Source organism: Rhopalosiphum maidis, chromosome 2, assembly GCF_003676215.2.
Source record: "Rhopalosiphum maidis isolate BTI-1 chromosome 2, ASM367621v3, whole genome shotgun sequence".
Lineage (NCBI taxonomy): Eukaryota > Metazoa > Arthropoda > Insecta > Hemiptera > Aphididae > Rhopalosiphum > Rhopalosiphum maidis.
Window position 1 is genome coordinate 49,127,450 of NC_040878.1, and position 21,366 is coordinate 49,148,815.

General features: G+C 24.0%; 3 protein-coding genes across 10 annotated transcripts; 2 read left to right on the plus strand and 1 right to left on the minus strand.

Annotated features, from left to right (window-relative positions):
- LOC113551649 (Bloom syndrome protein homolog) lies at positions 1-8,880 on the plus strand. Its single transcript, XM_026954020.1, has 20 exons — positions 1-166; positions 1,420-1,502; positions 1,898-2,019; positions 2,370-2,559; positions 2,627-2,703; positions 2,887-3,538; positions 3,611-3,747; positions 3,836-4,057; positions 4,111-4,192; positions 4,260-4,407; positions 4,466-4,597; positions 4,656-4,920; positions 5,031-5,226; positions 6,178-6,362; positions 6,431-6,593; positions 6,672-6,859; positions 6,918-7,100; positions 7,397-7,535; positions 7,805-7,991; positions 8,512-8,880. Exons 1-20 carry the CDS (start codon positions 81-83, stop codon positions 8,648-8,650), a joined length of 3,576 nt encoding a protein of 1,191 aa, XP_026809821.1. The 5' UTR covers positions 1-80; the 3' UTR covers positions 8,651-8,880.
- A 744-nt stretch (positions 8,881-9,624) lies between these two features.
- On the minus strand, positions 9,625-14,482 carry LOC113551264 (NADH-cytochrome b5 reductase 2). 6 transcript variants are annotated; one of them, XM_026953407.1, is made up of 7 exons: positions 14,201-14,482; positions 12,230-12,285; positions 11,291-11,504; positions 10,946-11,064; positions 10,676-10,883; positions 10,406-10,600; positions 9,625-10,164 (listed from the first exon to the last, which is right to left on the minus strand). In XM_026953407.1, the coding sequence occupies exons 2-7, from the start codon at positions 12,248-12,250 to the stop codon at positions 9,992-9,994; spliced, it is 930 nt and encodes a 309-aa protein (XP_026809208.1). In that variant the 5' UTR covers positions 12,251-12,285; positions 14,201-14,482; the 3' UTR covers positions 9,625-9,991. The 6 variants fall into 6 exon arrangements, with proteins under 6 accessions (XP_026809208.1, XP_026809207.1, XP_026809209.1 ...); XM_026953406.1 differs by having other exon boundaries at positions 14,197-14,482; XM_026953408.1 differs by having other exon boundaries at positions 12,230-12,287; positions 14,194-14,482.
- A 236-nt stretch (positions 14,483-14,718) lies between these two features.
- LOC113552993 (single-stranded DNA-binding protein, mitochondrial) lies at positions 14,719-17,967 on the plus strand. Of its 3 annotated transcripts, none has more exons than XM_026956081.1 (5): positions 14,719-14,982; positions 15,313-15,409; positions 16,833-16,926; positions 17,042-17,164; positions 17,229-17,967. In XM_026956081.1, exons 2-5 carry the CDS (start codon positions 15,383-15,385, stop codon positions 17,432-17,434), a joined length of 450 nt encoding a protein of 149 aa, XP_026811882.1. In that variant the 5' UTR covers positions 14,719-14,982; positions 15,313-15,382; the 3' UTR covers positions 17,435-17,967. The 3 variants fall into 3 exon arrangements, with proteins under 3 accessions (XP_026811882.1, XP_026811881.1, XP_026811883.1); XM_026956080.1 differs by having other exon boundaries at positions 14,726-15,012; XM_026956082.1 differs by lacking the exon at positions 14,719-14,982 and adding an exon at positions 15,111-15,232.
- The last annotated feature ends 3,399 nt before the right edge of the window (positions 17,968-21,366 follow it).

Below are 21,366 nucleotides of genomic sequence, written 5' to 3' on the forward strand. Positions count from 1 at the left end.
TTCAAATTACTTAAAATCATTTCATAAACAATGTATAAGACTGTTGAATTCAAGTCACTTATTCAAAATTAATCTTGAACATGGAATTTTTTTTAAAAAAACCAAGTAACGTTTTAAAACGTCTTGGTTCTACTAATGTAAAACTCGAATTGGATAGAAATCAATGGTAAGAAAAATTTTCATCACTTAAATATGCTTTAAGTAGGTTCATAAAAATAGTTAATATGTTGAAAATCTTAAAGACAAAGATTTTATTGTGATTAAATTACACTTGAATTTCGTATCCATAATTGTTTAAAACTTATTTTTATCTTATTTTTAAATGTAAGTTATTAGTACTTATTAAATAACTGCGAATTTATACTCCATTTTACATACAGTTGGCCGTGTTATTAGTTAAAATAAGTTAAAATCAGTGTTAAAAAATCAAATTACTCAATAACATTGAAGTACTGTAAAGTTCTTTGTCTACCTTTTAAATTTGGTTGGTAATGATGTATAATTTACTATTTTAATACTTAGCAGGCCTTACTTGTTGATACTGGTGGAATATAAGAATAACAAGATAAAATGATTAAATTCTACTAACAGATTTTACTGGAGCTGCTATTGTAAATACCATATGTCCGCAGACACAGGGTACACTTTATCACTCAATATCCTGTAAATATTTTTCAATTTTGTTTGTGGGAAGTTAAACTAGACTAATGGATCATAAATTCATACAACACACAATTTTTTTAACTCATGTATTTTGTGCATATATAAGTAGCACAACATAACTTCATTTTTTTGTTATAACAACTCCCATTTTAAATATACTTTTTGAATTAATCAATTTTTTTCAACCTATTTTGATCTATCAACTTGTATTAGAGCTATTAAATTAGAGTTAGGAATAATTTTAAAAAAAAAATGTATTAAATTTGATTTTTTTTTTAGCTGTACATATTTTTCATTTTACATTTATTATTAAAGTAATAAATATTTACTGTTTATTAATTAATTTATAATATAATATAATATTTATAAATTAAATATAATATTTGTAAATTAAATTGGAAATAAAAATGTGTAGTATTGTTAAAAAAATATATAAATTTAATATTTTAGTTTCTGAAAATACATATTTTATAACAAATTATGTAATTTCAAAAAAAGTGTACCCTGTTTCCACAGACAAACGGTATATTATATTCAGTCTTTAAAAAGTTTTAATAAATTGATAAACTAGGTACCATAAAATAAATATTAATGATAAAAATATGGTATTTGTTTAACTAATATTATAGGTACTCATTATTATAATTTAATAAAAATCTATTCTTGTATGTAATTTATGTAGGTATACTATAAAAAAAATACTTAAAAGAATAACTTAAAAAAAAAAAGAACTTATACATATTTAACTTATTTCAGTAAACCTAAATCATCCATAATAAGTCTGATAGATAGTGATGAAGAAAATTTAAAAGTCAATAAAACTACATATGATAAAAAAGGTAAGTGAAATTAAACAATTTAGTTAGTTTTTAATAATACTATAGATACACATTGAAATTATTTCTTGTGCATTTAATAAATGTATACTATCACTATAATATATTAGTCGCAATTACTTATTACATTAAAATGATGATAACTATGTAGATTTTGGTGAATGTTGATAATTCAAAATCCAAATTACAAGTTGTATACTATAGAAATAAAATCATTAATAATACACTTTTTTTTGAAAATCAAACAATTTAAATATATTAAAGATTCTTAAAATTTGATTACATTTATAATAATTTTCTATACTTTGTTATAAAAGTAGTTAAATTATTATACATATTGTATATATTAAAAAAAACAATATTAAGTGAAAATGTAAATTGTTTGTTTTTTGTGTAAGAACTTCCAAAAGATATTCAAAAAAATAAAATAGAGGACTGTGATGGTGTTGATGATGATGATGATGATGATGACAGCATTATTTATAGTCCAGAAAAAATAATACCATTCAATCCAAATAATGTAAGTAAAAAATATATGCCGATCTTTTTTGGACTGTGTTAATTTGTTATTTCAATAATTATATTGAAAGGTATTTTGAAAAAATCTTCTTTTAATCTATCTAATATAATTTTTATGCTAATCCTATTTAACTATTTAGTATTTAGTTACAATTTAAATAAACATTATGAATTAATTATTATTTATTACTTTGCTATTTTTGAAATGTTGAACCATATCTTTTTTTAATGTTATACACATTTAGGCATTGTTTAATAATTTAATTTAATAATCTTATATTGTTTGATATAAAAAAATATTAGCAAAATAGTATATATTATTTAAAATTAAATTGATGTATTTCCATTTAGACATCTAAAGGTAGTGATGACATTAATTTTGATGAATCCAAATGTCCATCAGTATTAACAAAAACACAATTTTCATCTGCACAAAAATTAAACAAAAATCTGTCATTTTCTACAGTATCAACACTCAATCTTAAGGATGCCATTTGCGATAGAAAGCCAAAAAACCGTGGAGAATTTATTACTAATACAGGTTTGTGTTTTTTTGTTCATTATGTATATGTTTTATAATCTTTTTATTATTTATGTTTTGATTTTAGAAAACCAATCAACTGAATTAGGCATTTGGCTTAATGATCTAAACAGTAATTCTATTTTATGTGAAACAATTTCTGATGTAAGTATTAACAATAGATAAACACTAAGTTTTATGGAAAAAAATGACACTTTATTTATTTTAAATTCACGTAAAATATATATTTAGTATTTTAGATGTTTTAGCTTTTAAGTGATTGTACAAAATTGTGAAATAATAGATAAGATAGAAAGTAATAAAAAATATATTAATTTTTTTTTTTAGATACCAATTACAAATTTAGAAAATCATTTGATGAACTTGAAAAAATTAGAATTAGATATGTTAGAAGAGGTGTATAATATAATCTTAAACATATCTGATACTATTGTATTTTCTATTCCTAGTCTTAAAAGCCCTTCAGTTTTGGTTGAGCTTAAGAGAATGCGACAAAAAATAAAAAATAAAATAAAAATTGGTAAGACACGTTTAATGAATGAATATTCAAAACCAATGACTTCAAGTAATAACAATTTGTATAATCCTGAAAATAAATCCAGAACATCATTTTTAAACGGATTTGACACATCAACCAATTCTCAACATGAAAGACAAACATTCAACTCTTCAAAATATGGATCAGCTAATACTGATAATTCTAAATTGAATACATCATATAATCATACTAATGTGTTTAACAATAGTAATACTAATAAATGGTTTGACAGTCAGTCAGATTTTCAAAATAATATTAATAGAGATATTTATTCCCGGGAACGTCTAAGTGTGAATGAATTGGGCTGTATTGTCAATGACAATAATTTTGATTCATATTCTATAACTGAAATTCAAAGTCGTTCAGTTAATGATAACAATATAAATACACTTAATAATTTTGAGACTACTAGAATGTCATCCCAGTCTAGTTGTGAAAAAGGTAATAAATTAAAGATGGTAGTATTTTTAAATAAATTCATTAATTTGAATTTGTATTTTTCTTAAATATTAGCCAGTAATAATTCTTTTGGGAATACTTCTCGACCATTGTCAAATTGTAGTTTGGAAAAAACGTCATTACCAAACATATCAGTTTCTAAAGGAGAATTCAGCAAAACAAATTATCCTCATTCAAGAGAATTGTTTACTGTACGGTTCATTGATTATAAAGTTATACTATGGTATTTTACATATAGTTAATATAGCTTAAAAAATAATGTCACTATATATTTTACAGGTATTTAGATCAACTTTTGGTCTCCATGATTTTCGTCCCAATCAATTGGAAACTATTAATGCTGCTTTACTTGGTCACGACTGTTTTGTATTAATGCCTACTGGTGGCGGAAAATCATTATGTTATCAATTACCAGCAGTAATTTCCAAAGGAGTTACACTTGTTATTTCACCTTTGAAATCATTAGTCATTGATCAGACAGAGAAATTGAAATCATTAGATGTAAATATTATTTTTAATGTATTAAATTATTTTATTTACCATATTGTTTTTAGATTCCAACAGCCCACTTGCTGGGTAATATGCCGCATGAAGAAGAAAACTCGATTTTCACAAAGTTGTGTATGTCTGAACCAGGTAATTGAATTTACATTATTATCTATTATTTGTCATAGTTTATTACTTCTTATTTATTGTTAAAAAGGTTTGAAAATGTTATATGTCACGCCGGAAAAAATTGCTGCTAGTATGAAATTAGGACAAATTTTAAACAATTTGCACTGTCGCGGAAAACTAGCCCGTCTAGTTATTGATGAAGCTCATTGTGTTTCTCATTGGGGTCATGATTTTCGGTTTGTATAAATAACATATTGTACTGGATTATTAATTAAAAACTTAATTGACTTTTAGACCAGATTATAAACGTTTAGGAGAATTCAGGAAAAAATATCCAGATGTTCCAATCATGGCTCTTACTGCTACTGCAACACCTCGCGTCCGTGAAGATGTACTTCACCAGTTACAGATTAGTGGAACAAAATTGTAATATATATAACTTTCAATAACATAACTTTAAAATAAATTAAATTGTTGTTTTCAGATTTTTATCTAGTTTTAATAGGCCTAATTTGCTTTATAAAGTTGTTCCCAAGAAAGGAAAATCTGCTATGGCAGAAATAGCTAATCTCATAAAAGAAAAATATAGAAACCAGTCAGGCATAATTTATTGCTTGTCAAGAAATGAATGTGATACTACAGCAACTTTTATGTGTAATGAAGGAATTAAAGCAATTAGCTATCATGCTGGTCTAACCGATCCTAAACGTAATGATGTTCAAATGAAATGGATCACAAACAAAGTTAATGTAATTATTTCTTATTATTATAAATTAATTATTAAAAAAATCAAAATTAATTTAATCATTAATCTCATGTTTACTAAAAATTAAAACTATGTTTTCATTCTATTTTTCAGTTGGTTTGTGCTACAATCGCATTTGGTATGGGGATAGATAAACCAGATGTCCGCTACGTTTTTCATTATTCTCTACCGAAGTCTATCGAAGGTTATTATCAAGAATCTGGGAGAGCTGGACGTGATGGAAAAACATCTCATTGCTTTCTTTACTATAGTTATCAAGATATGCATCGCATTCGAAAACTTATTGAATGCAAGTATTAAATAATTCTTTTCTATTTTTATTACTGAGTAGAATATTATTAAGTAACATATATTTTGGCTATATACTGAAAAGTTCACCAAGCATGCTCACTCCCTTTTTCTTTTTTAATAATACAGTTAATCATAATCTAACTTTTTTAATTTTTAATTATTCTTTAAAACTATATTATAAAATTCTTAAGCTTTTTGTACTAATTACAGAGTGTCTTGTGGCGATACAAACTTTTGTTTTTCAAATGACAAAAAAAAATATTCACTAACATGTACAATATAATATTTCTCATTTGGGAATCGGAAGTTTGTATTCTAAGTAGTATAGAAAATCTCAAGAATATGAAAACATGTTAGGTATATTAAAAAATTCCAAAAGTCAAAATTTAAATAAATTCATCAGTAAATAAAATTAAAATGGGATAAACATGCTGATTTTCAGAACTTTATTTATGGTTAATTCACTACAAAGCTTCAAAAAAAAAAAAAATTAAACTAAAAAATTAAATAATTTTTTTTTGAAAATGTTTAATTTCACATTTTATATCTACTTGATAATCCCAATTAAATAAACAATCAACTAACTTTTTAGCTATGATAGTTTTGGAGAAAAGTTAAAAAATAGAAATTTTGGGACGGTTCATACCAATGTTTTTGTGGATTCAAATTGTTATACCACTTGGGTATGATATTGGATCTCTCTCATTAATATTTTGTGTTAAAATTAGCCTAATTATCCACCTAATCATTACAACTGAGTTACATTTTTATTATTTTCCTATTTAACACAAATTCTTGAAGTTTTAAAAATTCAGAATTTTTTCATTACAATTACCATAATTACTTGATTAAAAATCAAAAAAGTAATATATAATATTTAGTATATATTATTATACATCAATAGATATTTCTGACTGATATTTTGAATATTATTTTTTTTTTTTTTTAGTGGACGACAGTGGTAATCATGAATCAAAAAAAGTACATATGCAAAATCTTTTTAGAATTGTATCATACTGTGAAAATAAAGCAGATTGCAGGCGAACTTTACAACTTAACTATTTTGGTGAAACATTTGACGATGATAAATGTATTTCAAATAAAGAAACAGCATGTGATAATTGTCAAAATAAGGTAAATATTAATGTCTAAATTTTTCTGATTAATTAAATTTAACAATTACAATGTATCTAAATACTTAGGCAGCATTTAAATATATCGATGTCACAGAAGATAGTATTGAAATAGTTAAAACAGTAAAAGAATTATGTGGTTCAGGAGGTGGTAGTTGGAACAACAATTTTACTTTGATACATATTATTGATATATTTAAAGGTAGTTCAAATCAAAAAATCAAATCAAACAGTGAGTTTTATTTTAAAATATTCATTTTAATTAAATTTTTAAATTTTATATAATATATATTTATAATTCATGACTTAGATCATGATAAATTGAGTTTACATGGACGTGGAAAACAATGGGATAGATTTGATGCAGAACGTTTGATGCATAAATTAGTGTTGGAAGGTTATTTGAGAGAAGAAATGGTTGCTTCCAAAGTAGATATTATTAACGCGTTTGTAAGAGTTGGTCCAGAAGCAGACAAACTCATTCGGGGATCAATAAAAGTAATTTAACTTTTTAATTAACTAAACTTAATTCTATTAATATTAAATATGTTATTAGTTAAAATTAGCATCAGCCTCAAAGAATAAATTAAATATTGAAACTACAAATAAACATTCAAACACACCAGTTAATACTGTTCTAAAAGAAATCCAAGAGAAATGTTACGAAAATTTGATGGACGTTTGTCGTGGTTTAGCTGCTTCATTAAACGTGAACACTAATGCTGTTATGACTATTCAAGTTAGTAATTATGAATTGATGTATCAAAAAAAGAATTATTGCTTTTAGTGTTCAACTTTTATATTTACAAGTTGAAGAAGCGTTTAGTTGTTTCCTTGGTTTCACAAAAACATTATAACAACATTTATAAATTATTATAAGACATTTATATACATATTGTTTTTAATGTAATTTTTACTCCTTTGGTAATTTTCGTGTTTATCATTATATTCAACTATGATTCAAGGTTGTAAAAATATTTAATTATTTACTCATCTTTTTATGAATTTGATTTCAATATATTATATACTTTTCAGGCAATTCAAGAGATGTCTCACTCTTTACCGGAAACTGAAGAAGAAATGTTAAAAATTGTTGGAGTGACTAAAGCTAATTTTGAAAAATATGGCAGGCAGTTGTTAGAAATTACACAGGAAGCAGCTGCGAATAAATTCGGTAAAACAATATTAATCTTTAATTGTGGAATATCATGTGTGCATTTATCCATAATACTTGCAGAAATGAAAAGTTTTTGGAACTTTTTTTTTTTTTAATATCCATTTTATTATAAGCCGTTTGTCTTTTACATTTATCTTAATGAACACTGCAAAAACAGAATAATAACTTAAATTTATAATTTTATTTTAAATATAAAGTTAATTCCTTTAAACCTTTAAATTTTAAAATATATAAATTAATATATTAAATCAATTATTGATTAATAGTTGCCGAATGCGAAGAAAATGAATTGAACAATATAGAAGAGGAAGGAGGAGATTGGCTCAAAACTAGTACGGATTGTCCATACTTTGATGATATGGCCACTGGTGTGGTAAACAATAAGAACAAAAGAAAAACATATTATTCAAATAAAGGAGGAAATAAAAGATTTAAAAGAGGAAAGACTAAAAAGTATGTATACATATTATATAACTGTATGTATTATTATTTAATCATAATTTATCTAAATATATGTTAAAGTAAATACATTTTGAAAATTGTTTATTTGATAGTACAGATTTTATTGTTCACTAAAAAGTAAAATGCATGCACATCATTTCTTATCTGACTATCATATATGCTATGTACAAAGGTGCCTGAGCATTTGTTTAAATTGTTGAAAGGTACTAGGCATCTTTTGGATATATTGAAGATTTTTCATTTAAATTAATATTTATTGTATACTTTTACTTTCATATAAATTTACCTTTAGTGAGAGGCTTCAATAAGTACCTGAGGCTGATATTAGTGATAATATATGAGATGATTAATGTTCTAAGATGGGAAGTTCTAAAATTACAGACACCTGATACATTAATTAAAACTTGGCGCCTATAATTAATTTATGAACATATTATTAAATTAAAGCAAATTAAATGTAAATATATACACAAACCATTAATTATGATTACTTTCTATTAAAAAAATTTAGCTCAAAGAAAAAAGCTGCAACATCATCCATGGTGCCAAAACAATCTAAAGCCCAAACATCTACACTAAAGTCAACTGTAAAAATGCCACCATCAAATCGGCCAGGATTTCTGTCTGCTCCTAAAGTATCTTATTTTTAATATTAATATTTTAATTTTAATTAAAAATTAGCATGACACATTCATTGATAAATTAAAAGAAGTTTTAGAAAATAGTTCGAATAATTTTTTTAGTATAATAAATGTACAGTGTGTTGACAGAGGATATTTTTGTTGCATAATAATAATTATTTCATGTTACAAACTATAGTTATAAGTTTTAACAGTGTTTAATTTAAAAGAAAACTCAAGAGTATTATTAATTTAAAACTTTAGCATGTCTTACTGTATTTACTATAGAATTATAATAAGTTTCATTTAAAAATAAATTGATTGATGATCAATAATTGTTAAATTACTTCAAATCAATTCTCAATATGTTGAACACAAATGTTCTGAATAAACTTATATATGTAAATTTTAATATTAAGAGATATTGTATATTTTGTACATACATAAATCATTTTTTAAATATTATATATTATATTCTTCTATAATATACATTTTTCATTCATCATTAAAATATTTTCAATAATTATAAGTGATATTCAACTTTTTTTATTTTTTTATATTTTTTGCTAGTCGAGAAATGAACTTTTCAGATCAAATGTTGGCTATTTCTCACTATCTATGACTTTCTGGTCACGTTACAAACTTATCAATGGTGATTGATAAATTATTATAAATACTTTGTTTTTATAATGTTTTCATATAGTAATTTGAGTATAATAGTTATTATTTTAATTTTATAGTAACACCTTAGCTCGACGATATAACTCAAGGGTTCGGCTGGTCAGATGAACAGTATTTTCTCGGTACTGTATACTATATTATAGCAATACGTGGCTACATATTTAAGTAAATGGTGTAACAAATAAGTAACCTAACCTGTAACTTTTCTATATTTAAGCCTTAAAATAGTCTAATTAAACATACTATCTCTGTAAGCATTTAGAATTCAAACATTCACATTGTTTTATTTTCACAAAATATATTAATTAACACAATAATTAAATACTCAAAATGAAACACTTTATTAAAACACATCACATACAATATATAATATAAGAATATATACATTTTTGGTGTAAGCCAAAACAGGAATTTAAAAATATTTATGTTTTGAAGTACATTCTAAAATAGATATATTGAAGAAATATTATATAAATATATTGTATTATGCTTAGCTAGATTAAACAATTTGTACATAAATTAAGTGTTAACACCAATTGATTAGCAACATTATAAAAGGGTTTCAAATGTTTTTTAAATACCAAATACCCATTCCATGATCAAAATCTATTACAAAATGTGAATCAACAAATACAACTCAAAAATATTACGGACGGTCTAATATAAATGAAAAACATTTTTTTAATATTTTTAATAAGAAAATCGTAACTTAGCATCATATCCAAGTTTATCAAGATTTGGAATACATGCAAAGTTTATCATTGGAGGAGGTCCACACATCAATACCAATGTATCTTGAGCTGGTGGATATAGATGTTCTGATATCATGTCAGATGATATAAATCCAACACTGTACTTCCAACCTAAAAATTAATATATTTTGTTAAATTAAAGTTCTAAATATATTAAATCACTAATACTCTGTTAAGCAGAAAAATTTGCAAACCAAAAAATTGATTCTTCTGGGTATCTCAAAATAAGACACTCCACTATAGTGGAATTGGCCTAGATGACAATATATTCAAGGAGTATGCAGAATCAATGTATTCATTGCTTGGATAGAGTAAAGTATGAAAAATAATATAAGTATAATAAATTATTTACCATCAGTAGGTCTATCAACTGTATACCAGACTTTGATACGATCTGGATAATTTTTAACGGCTTCTTCTAATTCGTCTCTTAATAATATATCTTCTTCAGTCTGATTGGCAAAAAGTAATGACAATTTGGTTTCATCTTTAGGATCTCTAGTTACTTGTCTAATTAACTGCAACATTGGTGTAATGCCAGTACCACCTGACATAACCCACGGGAACAAATGAATATTGTGAAAAGTTATTTATTAAATATGAACAAAATTAGTAATATTACCAGCAATCATTGATAATTTTTTAGCGTAAAGGTTATGAGAAGGATCTATTCTTTTAACAGCTTTAATTTCAAAATCTCCACGACCATGATAAATAAGACGACCTGAAGGTCCTCGAACATCAATTGTGTCTCCAATTTCCATTTTCTCGAGATATTGCGTTAGTTTACCACCATCAGGGAACTTGGGATTTTGGTCTCTAAAGTAAACCTAAAAAAAATATGAAAAAAGGTTGTAATTTTAATGTATTTAAAATTATGCAAAAAATTTACCTTAATAACCAAATCCATATATCCAACATCATTGTCACTACTGACTGGCGTGTAAGCACGAGCAACTAATTCTTCATTTATTCTCGCTGATAAATGTATGTGTTGACCTATAGGTAAACCTGTACATACAATTTTTTTAAATCATTAATAATAATAAATTAATATTGAATCTATGCGTTACTACTCTGTATTTACACAAATAATATTTATATAAAAATAATTCAAATACATATTATGATTAATGATTAATTGTAAATTGTAAATAAAATATATTGAACAATTTTATTCAACTAATATAAAGAAAAATTTGCAAAATATTTTATCTAAAAATGTAAGTAACATTACCAAGAATATGATTTTTTGATGGCAATTCAAATCTAAATCTTCGTGTGTCATGACTAATTATATGTTTTTGAATAAGCGGTAATGGAATCTTTGTATTTGAATCCACTAAAGTTCTTTTTTTTTGGCTTTTCTTTTGGAAATTGGCTACAAATGCTGATATAGCAAAACCAGTAGTTACAACAATCCCAAGTCCAACTAATACTGAAGAAACGCTCTGAAAAATAAACAATATTGATATTAAATATATTAAAATTACCAAAAACATTTATTTTAAAGAAAACATAAATTATATAAGTCAAAAACAAAATTTCTGAAAAAAAAAAATAAAGTAAAATTTATTTTACCGAAAATGTCGACAAAAAATTTTTAACAGAAAAAGAACTCATTTTTTATAAGAAATTAAAAATGTATGATTTAAAAAAACCGCTAAAAAGTAAAAAATTTGGTAATTAAGGTAAAAAATAGTGAAAATTTAGAGCATTTTTTACGAATATGTTATCAATTTTTGTTACACAAAAATCGAAAGTATAAGTTGTTGAAGGTTATGTTTATTTTCATGGAAGAATTACACAAGGTTTAAATTTCTTAAAAGGAGACAGTTAAATTTATTATAGGTTTATCGAAAATATAATAATTGAATAATCTAATAATAGAAGTAGGTTAAAGGTTATATGTATGTTCACAATCTAAATTTCCTGTACAAATATTATTTTATAAGTTAGATAAATAAAAAAATTGGTATTTAAAATATATTATATAAGTAAAAGGATAAATATATTAGAATGGTTCAACATAAGCCTACTTTCAAGTCACTTTTTAATGAGTTATAACAAAATTGTTCGGATAAATTATTTAAAAACTAAAACTTGTAGTAAAATAATACACTATTTTTTTTTTTTATTTACATAATTAAACTTTTATTATTTATTAAATACTCACAAGATCATCAAGAATGCCCATTGTGTCTTATTGATACAGATTTGAAATAGTATACTCTGTAAAATACAAACATACAAAGTTGAGAAAAATAAATAAAAAATGATATATTTTAGGTCAAATTAAATAAAATCAATAAAATATAATTAGTAGATAATATTATAATTACACAAATAATTATTCTTAATATAAAATACAATTTTTCAAAACAAATAATTAGGTACATATAAATTAATGTAGAGTAATTCACATTCTTAAGCATGCTCACCTCCATTTTTTCTTTAATGATGAATTAATATAAATTCTATTTTTTGAAATTTATTTATAGATACTTAAAAACCAAACCATTTTTATACTCTTATAGTTTTTGTACCATTCTAGGTTAGGTTAGGTCAAGGAATGTCCTGTGAAGATACAAACGACTGTTTTTCAAACGAGATCTCCCGTTTGTACAAATTATTTGGTGGATAATTTTAACAATGAGTAGTAAAAATATATACTATTATATTAAGGATATTAGTCAAAAATAGTTTAACAAAAATATAATATAGATGTTGTGTAGGATCTAGGATTTTTTTTATACCTGAACAATTATTACGAATTATTAAGATTTTCAAATCCATAACTCTCATATCTTCTAAACCCATTATCATAGTTTTATTATTCTAATTACACAAAGTTAAATAACTCAAAAACTATGTTATTTCAAATTTTTATTTTAATATATCAATGTTTTTAGAAAATTTATCCACTAAATAATTTTCTTTATAAATAAGAGGTTGTTTTTTCTAAACAAAAGTTTGTATCCCCACGGGGTATTCTATTAGTAGTACAAAGAATATCAAGAATCAAAAAATATGGTCTGGTACAATTCAAAATTATAAAACTCAAATTTTAATTAACTGCGTTAAGGAAGAAAAATGGAATGATCATGGTCAGTCAATTGCCCTGTACTCCAATTAAAGAAATTTAAATTAAGAAAAATCCAATAAAATAATAAAAACATTATTTTAAGAAAAAATACAAATTATTGTTTAACTTACAACATATTTAAGTCAAACATTACATAACATACAATATAACATAATGTATAATTTAAATTAACATTTATATGGAAAATGTAAATTATTTAAAAATTTATTATAGGTAATGAATTATGTATATTAATGTAATTAAATAATATTAAACATATGTATTGAGATAGACAGTCACTAGACACTATAATATACTATTATATAGGTAGTATTATATTATGTAGCATTAGTGGACAAATAATTTATATTAAAAAAGTAATATTGGCTATTTATGTGTCCTACCTAAATTAAATAAATTAAAATTTATGACCTTGAAGTATAAAATATAATTTTACAAGTTAAATACAAATTTGTACTCTTAGTATATTTAACACAAACGTATATATTCACATATTTAAAGTGTAATATATTATTGAAATGTTAAATTAATAAGATAATTAACAAAGCATGTATATATAACTGACATTAATTATATATTAATTGATTCCTAATACCAACAATAATTAGTAAGATAAATGTTGTAGATTATATTTTACTATTTACTTAAATCAGATTCTGAACTACAGGATACTGTCATATTATGAGTATAAAAAATAACTTAAAACATTAATAATATTCTAATAGTTTAGGTAATTATTACTAATTTTATTTGGTTCTCCGACAATTATTATATCTGATTGCAATCATAGTTATCTATATAATACTAATCATATGAAAAAACTATACCATACATACCTTGCTAAAACACTAGCATAAAAACATTCAATAAGAATTAAAAATATATCAATAACCAATTTTTAAATATTATTTAAATTTAAGCAGATATGTTGAAAGTACACAATTACATGAACATGACTTATACAATTATGTGGACTGTGATGCAGTAAAAAATAATAATACAATGAATTGTAAAAGCTGTTAAAAATATACTATTACCTGCCTTTATTGTACACGTAATTCAAGGTTGATGAAATTAAAATTATTAAATAATTTTACGGAATGGCGTATATTGTAGTTGTAGAAAAAAACAAAATTAAATCGATAAGATAATAGAATTTGATATAACGTGCACCGCTGGTTTAACGAACTACATCTTATTCAAACGGAATGGACGTTCGTTAAAGCGGGATTATAACAAATTGAAAAGAATTAACAACTATTATAAATATATACGACAAATGTACTGAAATTGGTGGATATCCAAAAATTTAGATTTTTGACCGGTCCGCCTAATATCGGCTCACAGATTGTACTATAGGACAATTTTAACAGCTGATGTTAAATCGGCGGGGCGTGCGTTTGCATTCAGATCCCGATCCCAATGAAAAACCGATAATCTTTTTTCATAATATTATGATTACAATTTTTATAAAAGATTATCAATTTAATAGTCTTGTTGATCTTTCGATCATTGTGTTGAAATTTAATTACTTAAACATTTATTGTTTAATAGCTTTATAGTTTTAAATCGCTAATTTTTAATTTTCGATAATGGCTGCGTTTGGCGCCATAACCTTAAAATAACAGGATTAATCGCATTACCGAGAATACAAATAATTACAAATCAAAGCATATTATTTATTATTTTGATTTTTGTTTAAAGTGCGGCGTGCGCCAAATAAAAGCGAAAACGAAATAATTGAAAAATATATGTTCTATGCAAATGTCAAATAATAAGCCAACTATATAGTTAACTCCGCTGCATTCATAACAACAATAAAAGTACATAAACGCATTACGCATATAATATTGGTAAATATTGGTAAACAACAATTGTTTTAAATCTGGAAAGTATGGTGTTATTTATTAAGAGGACATCATACCCGCATGTGTTGTCTCTGTCTTACGAACGTAAGACAGCAAATTTGCGTTCAGCGGATTCAATTTTATATTACCTTTACGTTCGTAAGACACAGACAACACATTCGGGTATGACGCCCTCTTAATATTTCCAACTTAATTTAACACATTGGTATATTACATATATCTTTATTTAAAAATGTAATTACTTGACAATATAAATAAAATTTATTTCTGTTGTGTGTATTGCAGCTAATCACTGTCGTTTGACGTCAACAAGAAGAATACTTCAGTAATAAGCATATATAATACAAAAAGGAAAATGTTTAAATCAAAGTTAAGAACAAAGGTAAATTGATTAGAAACTTATTTTCATTTAAAACTTTAAATTTTGTTTTTTTTATTGTAAGTTGAAAATAGCATTATCGATATAACAGTTCTTAAAATATATAATTATAATAAGGTTGTATAAATGTGTAATATAGTTTTAGGGGAAGAGGAGGGAAGGATTTATATAGTACAACAATATTAACCATTTCAATATAATGTTAATTCAAATTTTATTTTAAAAATTAACATATACATCTATTGTTTGTTTGTTCTTTGGTTAAAATGGTTGTAAATTATGACTAATATACCTATGTTTTAGAATAATAGCTTGATAATTTTGATAAGTATACAATGTAATTTTGATTATATTAATTTAATAATTTTTTTTAAATAAAATATATATTCTATTGTCTAGTAGATAAATAATACTTCTTTTACTATTGGATATACATGTCATATATTATAATTTTAAAATAATTACTTAGTTACCTATTTTAATCTTGGAACTTGAAGAATATCTATAATAAATAATATATATTTTTAATTTTTAAACTCTTAAGTATGTGTTATTGTATTAAGTGCCGAGAAATGTATTTTTTATATTAATCTAGTTAAATTTTATTCTTTAAATTTTAATGTGTTAACAGTTATTGCTAGGAAAAAACATTATTTGAGAATCCTAATATTTTAAGTAACAAATTTATTGATCAAGTATCTAGTGTGATTTTATAACACTGATGGATAAGATAATCTTGATTTAAACACAATTCAAGCAAAGAACAAATGTAAACCTTATAAACCAAAATTCAGCAGGCAAAGCATGAGGAGGAAAATATGTTTAATTATAAAATAAATATGATTAGTAATTACTCTATCCATAATCTTTTTACCATTTATTGTCTATTTAATACTTATTTTTATTTGAATCTTGTTTCACGCCTTTATTTGTTTAATATAGTGTTTTATAATCCTCTAAATATTTGCTTTGAAAATTAAATTTTTTGATGAAAGTCATTCCATACATATTTTTTCCTAAAAATATATACATCTACCTACACCATTACACATGGTTTTAATTTTGTCATTATTTTACAATTAAATATGGTTTATATCATCAATGTATTTGTATATATTCATTGTTAAATTTGCATAATTAGAAACAATACAATTCACATTCACAAGTTTATTGTAATATATATAATTGGTGTTAAACTGTTGAATGATATTGATTTTTAATTATAATACTATCTTGGAGTACAGTAATAAAATGACTACTTTAGTTATACCATTTAATTATAATACTGTATTGGATGGTTATTATATTAACCTATTCTGTGTCAATTGATATAAGTATTCTTAAATACTTCTTTGCATTAATAAGTATTGCATATTTTTTTTAATAACCATATTTATTTATTTGTAAACTAATTTTTATTTTTCAGTTTTTCTTCAGTATTGTAAGGAGTAAAATTAGACATCAATTTTTTCGCTACAATTATACACAACAAGCACCACAACCTATCAAAATTGAAAAGAGTAGGTTTACTTTTAATTTTAAATCAAATATATATTATTTTGTTTTTTTATTTTTAACATTATTACTGATTATTTATTATAAAAGTTATCATTTTTTGTTATTTATTTTATTTAGCGATAAATAAAGTCACACTTTTGGGTCGAGTTGGTGCAGATCCACAAAAACGTGGCACAGAAGAACATCCAGTTGTTGTATTTTCATTGGCTACACATCAAAACTATATCAACAATAATGAAGGCAATACAATTAATACATATTTGTTTTATCACCTTTTTAATATTTCGATTGTAATTATTTTTAGAAAGCACTCAAAAAACTGACTGGCATCGTATTGTTGTATTCAGACCTGGATTACGTGACACTGTATATAATTACTTACAAAAAGGTCAACGTGTGCACATTAGTGGGCGATTAATCTATGGTGAATTGAAAGACGAATCTGGTACTCCTCGAACAACTACATCAATTGCTGCTGATGATATTATATTTTTTAATTCCAAAAATTAAATTAATCAATTTACCTAAATTTAATTTAAGTTATACATGTTTATTCTATAGAAAACATGCTCATTGTGTTGCCTATAATTAAAATTCCTATAAGAATATAATTTTTTTTTTATATATATATAAATGTACATTTTTTTTACACATAAAACTAATCACTAATGAAAATATTTGAAATATTAGTTTTTTTTTTGTGATATTTTTTCTATAACAAACATAATTAAAAATGGTACATTTGTTGCACTAAACAATTCCATACAATATTTCTACTATTCATAGTATGTTATACTATACTCTGTCTAGACTAAGAACACACCACCTTGGCGGCAACACTGCCTGTGGTGGGAATCCATGCATGAATTTCGACCGGTTTTCTTCTGCTGCCCGGTGTGCTCTTAGTCTGGACAGAGTATACAGTGCTTATTATTATCATAACATAATAATATAAGAATATTAATTATTAGTACATGAGACATTTTGTTAAAAATATTATGATACTTAGAAATGTATGTAATATATTATATTGATTTTTAGTATATGAGTAGTAAGATACATTAGCATATTAGACTTAATAATGCATTATTTTAATGTCTATGATACCTACTATTTAATAAATAACCTTACAGTTAATTAAATTTTGTATTTTTTACTACTTATAAAAAAATTAGATAATTATACAATGTAATATTTATGTGTTAATTATCCTCAAGTTATATTTAGTAAACATGACTTCAAAAACTTATAAAAACTCTATGAAAATTTTAGTTAATAATATTAGGTACATTGGTGTATTTACCAATAATCCTAAATATTTTTAACAATAATTTATAGTTGATAACTGAATACTGATTAAAATAATTAATTTTATAATATTGTTCTGAATGTCTACTGGACTCAGTCCTCAGGAGTACCTAACTAGCTTACGATAAAGTTCATAGTATTTCATATATGACAGTATGACACACAACATAGGTATTGATCTTACAAATTTTTTTTTGTAATTTGTATTAAAATGCAAAATCTAAAATAAGTTAGGTTAAAATGTATTTATACAGAAATTTACCATTGTTAAATTGGATGTATTTATGATTATTTTAATTTAAAAGGTACTATTGGTATGATAAACTATTTAAAAACGTTCAATGTTGTAGTTGATAGAATTGTAAAACATTTTGTATTTTTGTCTAAATAAGTTAATTAATAACTAATTATATATATAAAGATTTATTTTTAAAAATTTTAATTAAAAAACCAAGGTCTGTAATTAAGTATAGGTTTTGAATGTATTTACCTCGTTATTGAGTAAGTCAGTGTAGTGATCATATTGAATTGCTATTTCATAATTTTTGGAATACTTTATATGGTTCAATTAGGCATGTGCTAAATAGCTGAAATGGGAAATCAGATGACGTACTTAAGTGGTAAGTTGAATGAGTTGTATAAAATACCTAATGGGTAGCATTTAATTTACCCATATCAACCAGTTGTAAAAAAAATATTGTTTAGGTATTAAATTATTCATATTTATAATATAATTGTCTTATAGATATTTCTATAGATTTATCATGCTTTTATATCCGTAACACCATAGGTATTAGATAAAATATATGTATTTAATATTTTAATCTATATTTAACTAATGTTGCCTAATCATCAAAGTATTTAAAAAACGATTAACTACCTATTCTAATAATTTCTTCAATGAAAAAAAAAAGATGGGCAAGTGGGTATCGCTCTACTGTATAGAAGAGGTGGAGAGTAGGTCACTATAATGGATGTGTTAAATTTGAATGCAATAACAGGCAGGTTTCATTGTATACAAAAAACGATTTTGAACGGAGATGATTTGTATTTGTCAGTTTAGGATACATTATACGGTACCTAAATTTAATTTAAATTGTTATTTATTTTTCTCAACTAACGGTGAAAGTTTCAAGTTTCTACGACTTATATTTTTTTGAATAACAACAAATATTTTAAATCGTTTTAGGATATATCATTATTTTATGTGATTTCATAAAAAATTAAATTTTATACACACATACAATTTTTCTACATTGACACTGAAGTTTTTTTTTACAGTTATTTGAAGAAAAAATTATGGAGAAACTTCAAAATTTTGTATTGAGTTTTCTAACATTAGGTCTAAATCACAAAAATTGTATGAATTTTCAACTTCAAAATTCATTACAAATTTTCGCGATTTTGACATATTTCGTAAATATGGCTATAACAAATTTTTATTTTTTATTTACTACGATAGGTACAACTTATTATAAATCTTGTATTAAATTTTAAAGAATTTTTGGAATGCCAAATTTTTTTTATCGGAATTTCAAAAAAAAAAAAAAAAACGTAGAAAAATCGAAAATTTCAATTATCTATAAATAGCTTAATAAAATTCAAAATATTTTGAATCGTAAATAGATATCGCTAGGTAATATAAAAATTTGGTGAAAATGTCAAATATTTACAATAATTCGTTTTTGAGTTACAGCAAAATAAAAAAATCGATTTTGTCGAAAATTGATAATGCGTAAAAATTCTCGTTTTCCGTTACTATTCTCTATAACACCAAAAGAAGGAAAGCGTAGTACGAAACTCTAGGTCGGCTGGCTATCAATCCGGGCCGAGAAAACATAACGTGACGACAAGACAGACGGGCAGCAAAGCCGGGTTAAGATATTAAAAAATGCAACCAGCAGTCCTTAATCCAACAATGTTCTTATACATTAAAATGTAAAAGTAATTTTTGTGTGTGGCCTTAGGAGACAAGCATATCAACGTGTAAAAATGTATATGTTTGTATGTCTTATTTTATTGTATTATAAACGATGGCGGCGCTGCGGAAGTAATGCGAAAGCAGTTCCTGCGGCGTTGTCGGTTCAAACATAAAGAAAAAAAAAAGGTAAAATCATTGAACTTACAATCCTGTTCTGTAAATTTATAAACATATGTGTTTGATAATATCAATTATTTAAAATAATATGTTCAATAGTTATTAAAATTATATAATAAAGGTTGTTTGTCTGAGTAATTGATTTTTGGAGATTATAAGCAGATAGATAAATGTATTTACAATATATTTTTTTTTTTTTTACATGAATATAATATTTTAAAATTAAACTTAACAATAAAAAAGTATTTTATTGATACTCAAAATTAAGAGTTATTTCTGTTATAGAATTGGATATAATTCATATATTTTTAAATTCAAAAAAACAATATTTGAATCTTGAATTTTTACAAAATATTTATATAAGTATTTTCTGGATATATAGTATAATTATCAAAATATTTTAACTATTTAAATGCTACTCATAAAAGTTCTTAATACTTAATATTCGACTTATATATAATGTAATTGTAAAAATCTACACATTATTTTATGTATTTATTTAAGCAAAATCACACTATTCAAAAGGATAACAAAATGTTTTTGATATTTTTGTATAGCAGAAAAAAGCACATGAAATTATCTGTCAAATTTATCATAGCTCATCTTCTAAAATCTACTATAGACCACTTTTTTTAAAAAAATTACTCCAATTCTAATACTTACATATTTAACATAATAACAATAAATTATAACCTAACTTTACACAATAATTATTTGTAGATCTATTATTAGTTATTAAACTACAAGTTTACTTGTAACTATAATAATAATTAGCAAATGAATGGTCTTACTCTTGTAATAATCAGCTATATAAATGAAATAAAATATTTAAGAATTAAAAATAATAAGAGTTTTATATTTTTATAATGGTTAATTTTAAACACAAAAAAAATGGCGAGGTCGGAAATAATAAACTGCAACTAATTTTCAAGCATTTATTTTTAGTTTTCATATGTTCATCCAGTCCATTGTCCTGTTTTATGTTTTTGCAACTACAAAGATACTTTGAAAAGGTTTCGATTAATGGTGGTAATAG